We start from the raw sequence: 14,513 nt of genomic DNA, 5'->3' as shown, positions 1-14,513 counted from the left end.
TAGGGTGACATTGATAATCTCTAGGAGACCCTTTCGGTCATAAACAAAACAGATTATTTCTGGGCTACTGTTAACAAAACGAATGTCTTTACATAATCTGTCTAAATGTAAGACAATTTAATGTGTGTCCTAAATTGCAATTCCATCACCAAAAATATACTGTATACTGTACAGTAAAATGCAAGATATTCAACAACATAATACCTGCAATATATAAACTATTATGAAGGTATTTTATACTTCAGATCTCATCAATTATGACTAGGAAAACAATAAGTAGAAATATATTGCAGAAACATACTGGCTATACACTGAGTGTACAAAACATTATTTTTATCAGTGTAGTCATAGATATTTGCTGTTAAGACTTATCTCACTATATTCAATATTTTACATTACAATATACACTGAGTGTACAAAACATTAGGAACACCTGCTCTTTCCATAACATAGACTACTGACCAGGTGAATCCAAGTGAAAGCTATGATCCATTATTGATGTCACCTGTTAAATCCACTTCAATCAATGTAGATGAAGGGGAGGAGACAGGTTAAAGAAGGATTTTTAAGCCTTTAGATAATTGAGACATGGATTGTGTATGTGTGCCATTCAGAGGGTGAATGGGCAAGACAAGAGATTTAAGTGCCTTTGAACGGGGTATGGTAGTAGGTGCCAGGCACACTGGTTTGAGTGTGTCAAGAACTCCAACGCTGCTGTGTTTTTCATGCTCAAATGTTTCCAGTGTGTATCAAGAATGGTCCACCACCCAAAGGACATTCAGCCAACTTGACACAACTGTGGGAAGCATTAGAGTCAACATGGGCCAGCATCCCTGTGGAACGCTTTCGACACCTTGTAGAGTCCATGCCCCAACGAATTGAGGCTGTTCTGAGGACAAAAGGGGGGTGCAACTCAATATTAGGAAGGTGTTCCTAATATTTTGTACACTCAGTGTATATGGCTGTATGGCTATATATATGCATGTAGACTACTGATTTACTGATTTATATCCATCAACAGGAACACCTCCCATCCTATTGGACGATAGTCCAGCACAGAAGCATGATGCTCAGATAGATAGCATCTCATCTAATTAGCCCCCGAAGGCAACATTCCTGATCTCATTAGATGTAATTAGGGAAACATTGCATCCAGCCTGTGTCTTCAACCATACAACCATAGCTATGGTAAAAGGGCCTATACATTTCAAACAATATTGAGCTGTTTGTATGTGGTGATGGTTATCTACTGTGGCAGTCACCACAGGAGATCAGTGGTACTGTGATAAAATAAAGGCAGGTTGGTTTGGACTATACTGTAGCTACCTCCTCTCCTCAACCCTCATCATGTCATTGTGTCTGCTCAGCATTGTACTGCTAGTCCCTGGCCGCTCTGCTCAATGTTAGATGGCAGGGACAGATTTAGGATCAAGTACATAATGGCATAAAAAAAAGTATCATACATTTCCCAAGACGAACACCCACAGGAAAATACTTGGTATTCTTCTGAGTAAAACCATTAGCCTACAGTAATTTAAAATCAAAACGTTACCCCCAAATGACTTTACCTATCTGGTATTGGGCACAGGCATGCTGAAGGTCTATCCAATCCAACATAGCATTTTATCTTTACTTCTTTATGGATAACTTCCTCCATCTCTCCCATGAATAATTCATTCTACAGAAGTATTAACCAGGGGGATACCAGACCAGTTCACAGTTTCTTTGTATGAAACTACTTGGATTTCACTCAAGCTATTCTAATAGCCATATCCAGATATGTCTGATATCCTCAGTGAGGCAGGTATAAGACTATTTGATGTGCAGACCTGAACTAAATGAATCTGTGGAAAGGTGGTCAATAGACATTTCGCAATTGTACAAAGCACTCAATAATATGGTGAAATAGATTAAATCTCAGCAACAACATTTTAGATGGTGTGTGTGTGTGTGTGTGTGTGTGTGTGTGTGTGTGTGTGTGTGTGTGTGTGTGTGTGTGTGTGTGTGTGTGTGTGTGTGTGTGTGTGTGTGTGTGTGTGTGTGTGTGTGTGTGTGTCTGTGTGTCTGTGTGTGTGTGTGTGTGTGCAAAGTGAGATTGTATGTTTTTTACTGAATTGTAAAGAAATCCATGCTGAAGTTTAGTCGCACTCGAAACACCTTGCAAAGCCTATAACACCGATTCCTTCACTTTGAGATGCCTTAGTCGTAGCAGCGGCGCAATGCTGACAAACACAAACTCCACGCTTTCTTTTTCTGAGCAGTAGGGCGTCCACGGGGAGTTGGAGCTTCAAATTAATATTTTCATTTCAAAGACTAAAGTAAACATTGTTTCGTTCACCTGCTGTTATTACCTGCCGTAGGCTTTATTCTAGTTCCATCGTTTCCACGCTCTGTTGGGGGTATTGATGACATTTTCTATATTTCTATTGCCTGCCCCTCAACATATCTACTAGACTATCTATAGCAACAAAGTAAAACAAAAGATGAGCTGAAAAGTAGAATATTAATCTTAGAGAGCATTACAAACACCTAATTGATCAGTTGACAGATGGAGGAGGGGCATATTCCAATTTCATTCTTCAATTCACTCACTTTCTACATTAATTTCCCCGTTTTTGTCATTGTTGCGCACAACACATTTGAACAACCCATTTAAACGCAACATCCATGTATAGGCTACTTTATGTCAATAAACTAGACTACAAGTCAAGGCTCCTGCCAAAATCACCCGTTTTTGGACGAGATTTCTGGAAAGGTATCACATATTTTGCACCGTGCCGGTGTCACTGCATCGCATGTCGAGGTTGTCACCTGCTGCATTCTACAACAACCTAGGCTACAGCCTACCCTACAGCATACGTCTCCACGGACAATATTCCACGAACTATGATTTAGGCTAGGCTACTTATGATGCTCAACTTCCGCATTTAGTTATAGCCTATTACATCATCATTCTGTATAGAAATAGACCATCCACAAATGTCAACCCATCATTTTGACTAAATTATTCCGATGGCATGGGGATGAATGGCATTCGCATTTGCACCACCTTCGCCAGAATCATAGTGGGCAATTTTGAGAACATTTAATCTACGATGCTGACTAGCAAAGGGTGAGTAAAACTAACATTATGTTTAAACATAATGTTAGTAAACTGAAATATCCCGTTATCCCGGCCATGCACCGGTATGGTAAAGAGTGAACCAGCGAAGTTTGATCGGACTGTGCATCTCCTATACGGCCCAGCTGCTACCATGCTTCTCTTACCTTGTTCTGCATCCACGGCTGTCAGGGTCTTCACGCACGAAAATAATCCCGATATGGTAAAAAAGGCGATTAGAAATGTGGACATCGTTGCGGAGTGAGGGCTGAAGAGCCACAGCACTTCTCTCACGCGAGTACAGGAGAGCCCCCCTAATCGAGCGCCGTTCTTCAGGGATGCCAAGAGGAATCTGTTTGCGGAACAGACCAGCAACACTCCCTCACTCCATACATTCACGTTGATCAGTAGTTCTCTGCTAGGTGTTCAGCTAAACGGACGTACGGGAGACAGTAAGAGAGGGAGAGAGCGATGAGAGAGGGGAGGAAAAGAATGGAAGGCGGGGTGGGAGTGTGGGAGGATACAGAATTTGCGCGTCTTGGCTTTTTAAAATGCATAGAAATGTGTCTAATATTACTTAGCATCAGACCGTTGTGTCACAAGATGGAAATCCGTCAATGGCTCATGGTTAGTGTTAGTGCTTGCACCACCATGTGTCTATAGTTTTGGATAAGTTTCGATCACCCATTCCCCAGAAAACAATATTATTGATTGGCTATTTTATAAATTGCATATGATCATTAGCCCGGGTACCATAATAGAGGCGACCCACCCAAGCCTTATTTCAATGAGCAAAATATGATTTTCCCATAATTTGAAGAGGCCATTTAATACATGCAAACATTACTAAATAATTACTTATAGTTGCATATTACACGTTGATACATATTTGACTTGTAGAATTAAGGTAGCATTAGGCAGAGATGGAGTCATGGGAATAAAGTAGCCTACATATCTCCTAGGTTTGACATTGATAAAACTTTCCAGGGCTTTAGATTTCACCTGGATTACCTTTTGGATCTTCCCCTTCTCTCCTGTGGTTGGTCTCCTCTTCTCCATACCTCTCAGGGATTCTGTAAAAGGTAATCTCGCCCACCACCAGTAGGCCCACATATCCATGGGCTCAGGGTTTCATGGACTCAAACCATATGCTTTAGTGGTTCTACCAGAATTTTCCTGAATGGGTAAATAAGACATATGCACTATTTTACACTCAAATGAAATGTTGAAATGTAATACAATTTAGAAAATTACTAGTGGGTTAACTAGAGCTAACTCCAACAGTGCAGTGTAGGCCCTACCAATCAACCTCCTGTGGGGTTGGTCTCTTCTCCATATTCCTCTCTGATGCTGTAGAAAGGTAATCTCCACCACCCAACCAGTAGATCCACATATCCATGGGTTCATATGATGAATGCACTGTTGAAATGTTTAAGTGTAATACAATTGTAAAAATTACTAGTGGGTAGTGTTAACTCTAATGGTGCAGTGTAGGCCCTATACCAGTCTTTATCTTACAAAATCTAAAGCAAACATACATCATTTTTCAGCTGTAGAATTGTTTAGACCTCATCTGACATGTTTTTCTGAGTTTTCTAGAAGAGAGACAGGTGTCTGAGACAAATCTGTAACACATGGAGGTAGCCATTGTAAACTGGGAGTGCTCATTGTCTATTGAAGTCTGCCCGCACACTGTACTAAACAGCCCACGGCTAGCCCAACGGACATGTTTCTCTGTTCTGCTACATCCCTTCCAATGCACTGACTTGCAGCTTTGAAGCTTAAACCATGATCCTTCACATTCAGTATTCACTAGGGGAAAGAGAGCGGAGAGCAGAGAGCTCTACTGCTCTTTCAACCACAACAATACAGTATTTTTTATAGGTTGGATATTATGAAGTGAAGCCGGACCTCATGTCTTACATCTGTAAACCGAATAACTTGAAAGCATGTTTACTAAATGTAAATTCAACAATAGAGTGTCTGTAAACCAATTGACAGTTGCTGGAAATGTTATGAAAGTTATAACACATTTAATATCCCAGTTGTTACTTATAATTCAAACATTATTGTCAACTTATTTAGCAATTTGCTGATGAAATATACATAATTCAACATGTATCATACATCACATAGAATTATATTTCTGTGCATTTCATTAGTTTCCCTAAAATAAATGTTCTAAAGACATATTATAATTGAAGTACTTTTTTCCCACATTGACACTGGTGACCACCATTGAGAGACCCTCATTATTTCAGAGAACACCTCATGTGTATTAATCTTTTCCCTGCTAGAAATAATATATACGCAACCAACTCTGTCTATCTGCATGTCATGTCAGCCTCAGCTCCTAATTAGTAACACAAACACCTATAGAATCATGTCAGATTTGACATAAAGCCCTTACGCTAATAATGATGACAGCCATGTACTGGGAGGGCTTGCTCTGGGCCTGGCTGCCTTGCTACAGAGTACACCTGTCAGAGAGGATCTCAACACCCAATGGCACGTGGTGTGTCGTGAGCATCATGGCTTTTCGAACTAGACTTCTAGAAGGGTACACTTATCTTCCTGTCATGTATCACGTCACTCACTTGTTCTCCACCGACACACACGGGGAGCTTCTCTTCTGTCTGCCATGCACTCAAACATGCAAACAACAAACAAGGTCATACATGATGGAGTCATGGGTTCACATGGAGATGAGTTATGTGTGGTTTCCAGTGCCATGCCCTTTGAGCCACCTTCCGTAGGTGACTTGAGGGATGTAGTCTGCAGTATACATTATTGCCATTCCAAGACTAGCTACCTTCTCAGGTGTATTGTGCATAACCTCTGACATCTTATGCTTACCCTGTATAGTGAATATTATTTAAGATCTTAAGGTAACTTCAAAATGAGTAGCTGGTTACCTTTGGCCCCTCCGTTCCTGGCTATCTCCTTTTATTGTCAGACTCCTCTTCAGCTCAATACTGCTCTAATATGCATGTTCACCCGCTTCATGTAAAATGCTGCTCAATGGCTGAACATTAGTGTCTTCCAGAAGAACTGCGGATAATAAAAGAGCATTTGTATAACTTTAAATTGTCAACTGTTTATATTGACACACATTGGTTGGAAGAGCATAGCATTACTATAAATGGATGGGCTATTAGGGTTACACCGAGGCCAGTGTTGTTGTGTTGTGCACAGCAGTCCTGCTGAAAATTACAAAACGCCAATGAAACATCACACAGACAGAGAGAGAGAGAGAGAGAGAGAGAGAGAGAGAGAGAGAGAGAGAGAGAGAGAGAGAGAGAGAGAGAGAGAGAGAGAGAGAGAGAGAGAGAGAGAGAGAGAGAGAGAGAGAGAGAGAGAGAGAGAGAGAGAGAGAGAGAGAGAGAGAGAGAGAGAGAGAGAGAGAGAGAGAGAGAGAGAGAGAGAAAGACAGCACTTATGTGACATCAACCACTTAGATGACAGCAATTTGGTGGATGAATCACCTCACTCATGTGTCAGATTGAAATGAATTGGGCTTTTCACTAGATGTGGATAATACACAGCAACGAAGCAGGGCCTTGGGGGGCATAGCAAAATGTTGAGAACAAAATCAACGTCTCCATTACTTCTTCAGTCATGTTATGAACTCCTTGTGTTTGTGTGTGTGTGTGTGTGTGTGTGTGTGTGTGTGTGTGTGTGTGTGTGTGTGTGTGTGTGCGCGCACGATGGGGATAAACCACTATCAAAATGATTTAAGGGTCTACACCCACAGTCAGTCAGTCATAAATAAAACTCGGACATGTTTTCATGTTCTCTCCACCATAGAAACGCTGTTAAGGTGTCTTTGAATTTACAGTTTGGAAAGCCATCCACAGCACTCCATTTTTATTCAATCAGCATATTCAACAAACAACACACAGACATCGACTTATTGTGTCAATTCATTTATTTGGCAATAGCATGAAATTTTCATAAATATTGTCACCAAGGAATGACATATAATTGTATTTGATTACAAAAAATGTATTTGCGCAATTTATTAAAACGGTGATATCTCTGAGCCTGGTGCAGTTGTTTTAATACACAAAGCAATCTCAAGTTAATTACTTTGGTTATAACGGCAACAAGATGAGATGTGACAACCTCTCAATTTATTCAAGGAATAAACAATAATATGTTTTTGGCAGGCAGAGCATAGTGACATCAAACTACTGGAGCGCTACAGTACAACCAAACACTGTCTCTCTATTCTGAGTTAAGCCTACACCTTTGAATTTCCAATCAATTCATTAATGCCATGGCACATGCACTCAATAGAAGATGCACACCGCACGCATGCACGAACACACACACACACGAACACACACATACATGCACTCCCACACATGCACACATACGGACGCACCCACACACGCACGCACACACACAAGCACGTTTGTTGCATGGTTGAAAATGCTCTGTGATATGTTTAACTTACTACTGCCATCTAGAGAACAAGAGACTCTTGCTTATTTGCAGCTCCTTACAATCAGTTTGAAGAATAAATAATTGTGGTCACAGTAACCCTCCCCCCAAAATTATTATCACTTCGTATTTGTTATATTGTGAAAATATATCCCCCAAAATAGATTAACGGATTGTATTATTCTGTGATATACTGTATGAAGTTTGGTTGACCATGAAAAGACAACGACACATCATTATACTTACTACCTACAATATTTCCACATGTCATGACAATAAAACAAATCACTGTCTCCCTGCCTGTCTGCCTGGCTCAGTTTTAGGTCCCTCTCCAATAAGCTGCCTCGGTCCCAGAGGAGCAGAGAACCAGAAGAGCAGAGCTCTCACAGATGCAGCCTCAATTACTCAGTTCACTATAGGGACCCACTCTGACCAAATAATGAACACCATCTTAGCTCTGCCCTGCGGGGGGTGGAGGAGAGGGGGGATGTAGGGAGGAGTGGAAGCGAGGGAGTGGATGGTTTGCCCAGAAATACACATACAGGGATGGACGTGCGCACACACGCACACACACACGCACACACATGCACACAAACACACAGAGGCACACACATGCACACACGGACGCACACACACGTCAGCCGTCAAAAACCTGGGCTTCAGAGACCCTGCTGATTGACTTAAGAGAAGGGAAAAGGAGCTGTGCCTGTGGCTGAGAGAAGCAGGTTGCTGGAGTGATATCCTGGTAGGCAGGTTGCTCTGTAACCTCAGGAGGCCATTGTGTGTGCGTGTGTGTCTACATGCATGCATGCTTGTGTGTGTGTGTGTGTGTATACATGCGTGCCTGCATGTGTGTGTGTGTCTGTGTGTGTGCATCTGTCTACTGGGTGGGGACCAGAGGAGCAGACAGAAGAGAAGTAGAAACTAGCTGCTGGATACCTGACTAATGTGTCTCCACTGATTGAGATTAAGAGCTATTGGATGGTTTAGCTGGAGGGGTCACAATCAGCATTGTCAGTGAGTCAGCCAGCCAACCAACCCTCCTCAGACCACAACCCTCTACAACCCCTCCAACACAATACACATAATATGACTCCCTAAATTAATAGGATGTGAACTGAGGCAGGTTAAAACATGAAAATAATCAGTATCACGTTAATTTACAGTATGTAAAATACCAGGTATTTACTCAGGAAGTAAATGGTAAAAAGATCATTGTACAATAATTTCTTTAGGAAAAATTAAGTATTAGTGCATGTTTGTTCAGAAGGAGAGTAAACATATGTGTCCATCAATGTATAGTATACTGACACATCTACTCAATGTTTGTATCGTGTTGTTGTGCCCTGACCTGATTAGTTTTAGTGTCCTTTGTTTCTTTTCTCCAGTTAGGAGGCATCCCTTGTCTCTAACACACACACACACACACACACACACACACACACACACACACACACACACACACACATACCATCTCTAACTCATACTGACAGACCTCCTTCATGGAGCTCCCTTTCAGAGGCTGTGGCAGACGGCCCAGGCCTACACAACACACACATACACACACATACATGCATACATACATACATACACACACATCGGGCTCTTCACCAGCAGTGAGGCTAGCTGTCTGGTTGAGATCTAAATAGGTAATTATCTGACTTGTGTGAGCCGGAGAGAGTCAGGGAGGCCCACGTGACCAGCCTTAAACTCTCCTCTCTGCACAGGAATATTAATTGCCTTTCCAAGTCAACAGACGTTTTGAGAGAGTAACATTTGTCCTCATTTTACATTCAACAAGCCGCAATTCTTTCTAGCAAGGTTAATATTGGATAGATACTTCCTGCAGTCGTTGTCGTAGAGAACGTGGTCACCAATTCCTGAATGAAAATGCACATTCACCGTCTGTGTCTCTTTGGAAAGAGATTATGTGTTTGAAGCACTTGTAATTTTGCCAATATGAGAGAAAGAGAGAGAGAGCGAGCGAGAGAGAGAGAGAGGGGGGGGAGGGAGAGAGAGAGAGAGAGAGAGGGAGGAAGAGGAAGGATGAAAGAGAGTGAGAGAGATAGATAAAGAGAGAGCTAGAGAGAAATAGAGCCAGGGAGAGAGAAAGAGAGAGCTAGAGAGAGAGAAAGAGAGAGCTAGAGAGAGAGAGGAGAGAGCTAGAGAGAAAGAAAGAGAGAGCTAGAGAGAGAAGGAGAGATCTAGAGAGAGAGAAAGAGAGAGCTAGAGAGATAGAAAGAGAGCTAGAGAGAGAGAAAGAGAGAGCTAGAGAGAGAGAAAGATAGAGCTAGAGAGAGAGAAAGATAGAGAGTTGGAGAGATAAGAAAGGGTTAGGAAAAGAGTCACATCATTTCAGTGGAGATAATTAATCACACGGCTGGTTTTATCATGCATTGTGTGAAAGGTCAGAAATTGTTTTCCGTAATCACTAAGGGAAATCAAATGCAAACGTTAGATACAGATCTGGCCATTTCTACTACCACAAAGCTTAAGTTACAGATATTCAAACAGAAGAACCACACAGTTTCAAATAATATACATTTTGTTTTGCTGCCTGCAAGCAGTGGATGTTAAACTATTTTGATCCGGATGTCTCTGTATTAATATGCAATGAGGGTTTACATTGATGACTGCCTGTAGCTAGCGATCAATTCTGCAATCAACTCTACCTATCTATTGTAGGATGTTGGAGGTGGCAGGGGGAGTTCGTATGTTTGTGTGTTTGTGTGCGTGTGCGAGCGTTTGCGTACGTACATGAGCATTCATGCGCACTGCATGCATGTGTGTGATCAAACCAATGATAGCTGGAAAACAAGGTGAAAAGAAGGGTAGGGGATACATGAATAAAGACTATTTCCTTATTTTCCTCATTGCAGGTCCTTCATCCAGGTGCTTTCACCTGGTTTCTGAGAAATCCATCTTTTGAATTCACAGAACCCAGTTTTGAGTATGATAGGCTGTGAAAATACTCTAAAAAAAAGCATGACCTCACACTGGAGATACCACAATACTGGCATAAAGAGTCAGTATTAGTACCACAGCATGCAGTGTGAGTAAGGGAGAGTCAATGTTTGTATAGGGCATGGCCACTAATTCTGCTTCTCAAATTGAGCTTGTCCATCAACTACTGTACTTTAACACCGGTCCAACCTTCACAGCCTGCTCAGTGTTCATCTCCCTGTCTCTTCTATCCACAGTTTATGCAGTAGCAGTGCGTGGGTAAAATCACTGGGGAAGAAAATCCAGAAAGAAAAGCCATATTACAACCTATGTGATGTGATAATTGCATTGTTTGCTCTATAACTTGTCAGTTCATATGCCTTGACACCGTGATATATAGGCCTAAGGTCGAGACAATAAGAAGACACAGTGGCAGAATAAATGTAACCACACATTTGTTTCATTACAAAACCAGAGAGCAATATCTGTCCAGTGAAGTCTACAAAACATATTGCATGTGACAAACAGTTACATGACCTACAGCAGGGTCAAGTAAGGTAATGTTTCCAACATTTTCGGACTACTAAACAACTATTGATTTAGAACCACAGAGAGTTACCGCAAGTCGCAAAGAAAACAGGAGCTGCCTCCACTATTCCAGCACCATTTCAACTTCAACATTTCAACATCATCTAATCACCTATGCTTAGTCTAATACATTGACAACTAAAAGATACCAAAAACGATTTAGTCCAATTGACGTAAGCTAAATATGATGCGGCTGTCCATTGTACTGATTTCTGTGTGTGTGTGCATGCATGCAAGTAGAAAAAACACGTTGACTCACCCTACTTATAGAGAAACACCAATGCCATCTTCCTCTTTCATGTTGCCTAAACGGTCATGCAGTACACGCTTTTAGTTTTTGTTGTCCTAGGCTACCTGGCTAAAATACTTGCTCGTTGGCCTAACTTCATTCATGGGCAACGATACGCCAGGCCAGCTAGTTAACATTAGCATACTACATCTAGCTACAAGTTGAACTTCCATCCTCTCAGGCCAAGGGTACAATGTATGAATTTATTGTTTGATCAGAATCGCCATTACAATCACTGGCTAATATGAAGAATTAAGTGAAACCACAAGTCCAAATCCCTATCTCCATCCATGGCTAATTTAGGAAAGGGCCGATTTTAGCTAGCTAGCCAGCCACCGGAGGACAATAACACAACGAGGTGCAATCGTTTTTAATAAATTCTGTCAATAATGACATTTGGCTTGTGATGTGATTGGTCTGAAGCCAAATCCAAACTGACCAGGACCATTCACAGCTGAGCTCACTCAGTTTAGCTCAACACTGATTGGCTACTATTTTATAATTTTTTTATCAAGGGAGAACAAATGCTCGCTTGCTTCCCTTGCACTCAATGCTATGGGCATCAACAATGTCATACTATTTCTGACCAGACAGCATCAGATAGATACGCTACACTTATGAATGAATGGCGCCGAAGAAGATGGCCCTCTAACCAATTGTACAATTATGTGTGAACGCCGAAGCCTGCCCGAACAAGGAGGGGAGGCAGCCTCGGCGGAAGTCGTAACACCGACAAGGCCCAAATCCCGTCATTCGCATGAGAAAGAGACGGAGATATCGTAGACGTAGGTTGGGGTGCCTTGTAAGGATCCGACAGCGAGTGAGTAAACTGCCACTTCCATAAATCCTATTAGCCAATGTTCAATCATTTCAAAATAAATTAGACGACCTAAGATTACGGTTATCCTACCAACGGGACATTAAAAACGAATATCTTATGTTTCACAGAGTCGTGGCTGAACGCCGACATGGATAACATACAGCTGGCGGGATATGCGCTACATCAGCACGATAGAACGGCTGACTCCGGTAAGACAAGGGGTGGCAGTCTGTGTATATTTGTAAACAACAGCTGGTGCATAAAATCTAATACTAAGGACGTCTCGAGGTTTTGCTCGCCTGAGGTAGAGTATCTCATGATAAGCTGTAGACCACACTATTTACCAAGAGAGTTTTCATCTATATTTTTCGTAGCTGTATATATTTACCACCACAAACCAATGCAGGCACTAAGATTGCACTCAATGAGCTGTATAAGGCCATAAGTAAACAGGAAAACGCTCATCCAGAGGCAGCGCTCCTAGTGGTTGGGGACTTTAATGCAGGGAAACTTAAATCCGTTCTACCTAATTTCTACCAGCATGTTAAATGTGCAACCAGAGGGGAAAAAAACTCTAGACCACCGTTACTCCACACATAGAGACGCGTACAAAGCTCTCCCTCGCCCTCCATTTCGCAAATCTGACCATAACTCTATCCTGCTGATTACTGCTTATAAGCAAAAACGAAAGCAGGAAGCACCAGTGACTCGGTTAATAAGTGGTCAGATGATGCAGATGCTAAGCTACAGGACTGTTTTGCTAGCACAGACTAGAATATGTTCCGGAGAAGATGGCAGCCATTTTACAGCCCTCTAACCAATTGTACTATTATGTGTTTTTTTTCACGTTATTTGTAATTTATTCTGTACAAATGACCAAAAAGAGCTTCTGGATATCAGGACAGCGATTACTCACCTCATATTGGTCAAAGATTCTTTCTTCAATGAGTCAAACGCAAAGGATATCCCACAGACACCCGACTGTGATGAGTGTGATAGAAGGAGTCAGGCGCAGGAGGGTAATCACCGAATGCAGAGTTTATTTCAAATAGCGCTGGATAGCGACAAATGAAACAGGCACAGGGGAAGATCTACCCTGGCAAATACAAGGTACGAGTAGCTCCACCGAGCTACACTACTCTCACAAATAAACAATCACACACAAGGACAAGGGGGGCAGAGGGAACACTTATACACAGACTAATGAGGGGATAAGAACCAGGTGTGTGTGATTGACAAGACAAGACAAATGGAATGATGAATAATGGAGCGGCAGTGGCTAGTAAGCCGGGGACGACGAACGCCGAAGCCTGCCCGAACAAGGAGGGGAGGCAGCCTCGGCGGAAGTCGTAACAGTATCCCCCCTTGACGCGCAGCTCCAGCAGCGCGCCGACCCCAGCCTCGGGGACGGCCAGGAGGACGTGGAGCAGGGCGAGCCGGATGGCGACGGTGGAAATCCCGCAACAGGGAGGGATCGAGGATATCCCTCACCGGGCCCAGCACCGTTCCTCCGGACCGTACCCCTCCCACTCCACGAGGTACTGAAGGCCCCCCAACCGACCCCTCGAATCCAGGATGGAACGGACAGAGTACGCCGGGGCCCCCTCGATGTCTAGAGGAGGTGGAGGAACCTCCCGCACCTCAGACTCCAGGAGCAGACCAACCACCACCGGCCTGAGGAGAGACACATGAAATGAGGGGTTAGTACGGTAATCAGGGGGAAGTAATAACCTATAAGTGACCTCGTTGATTCTCCTCAGGACTTTGAACGGCCCCACAAACCGCGGGCTCAGCTTCTGGCAGGGCAGGCGGAGGGGCAGATTCCAGTTCGAGAGCCAGTCCCGATCCCCAGGTACGAAGACCGCGCCTCACTGCGGTGACGGTCAACGTTGGCCTTCTGACGATGCACGGCGTGCTGGAGGTGATCGTGGGCAGCGTCCCACGTCTCCTCTGCGCGCAGAAACCAGTCATCCACCGCAGGAGCCTCGGTCTGGCTCTGGTGCCATGGTGCCAGAACCGGTCGGTAACCTAAAACACATTGGAATGGTGTTAGGTTAGTAGAGGAGTGGCGGAGAGAGTTCTGGGCATATTCTGCCCATGGCAAGAACACCGACCACTCCCCCGGCCGGTCCTGGCAGTAGGACCGCAGGAACCTACCCACATCCTGATTTACCCGTTCCACCTGCCCATTTGACTCGGGGTGGAACCCAGAGGTCAGGCTGACCGAGACCCCCAGACGTTCCATTAATGCCTTCAAAACCTTGGACGTGAACTGGGGACCTCGGTCGGACACTATATCCTCTGGCACCCCGTAGTGCCGGAAGACG

At 43.2% G+C, this 14,513-nt stretch overlaps 1 protein-coding gene across 1 annotated transcript in view; it reads right to left on the bottom strand.

Annotated features, from left to right (window-relative positions):
- Positions 1–3,352, bottom strand: part of lrp1bb (low density lipoprotein receptor-related protein 1Bb) — a gene marked incomplete at both ends in the record, with an annotated part of 417,763 nt that extends 414,411 nt beyond the window's left edge. Inside the window, one exon of the mRNA XM_084179294.1 lies at positions 3,268–3,352. Coding sequence (XP_084035420.1) covers positions 3,268–3,352 — 85 coding nt within the window. The remainder of the gene's footprint in view (positions 1–3,267) is intronic.
- Between the last annotated feature and the right edge of the window lie 11,161 nt (positions 3,353–14,513).

This window comes from Coregonus lavaretus (genome assembly GCF_964263955.1).
Source record: "Coregonus lavaretus genome assembly, chromosome: 16".
NCBI lineage: Eukaryota > Metazoa > Chordata > Actinopteri > Salmoniformes > Salmonidae > Coregonus > Coregonus lavaretus.
Note: the sequence above shows the minus strand (reverse complement) of the source record. Positions and strands in the feature narration are given on the sequence as shown.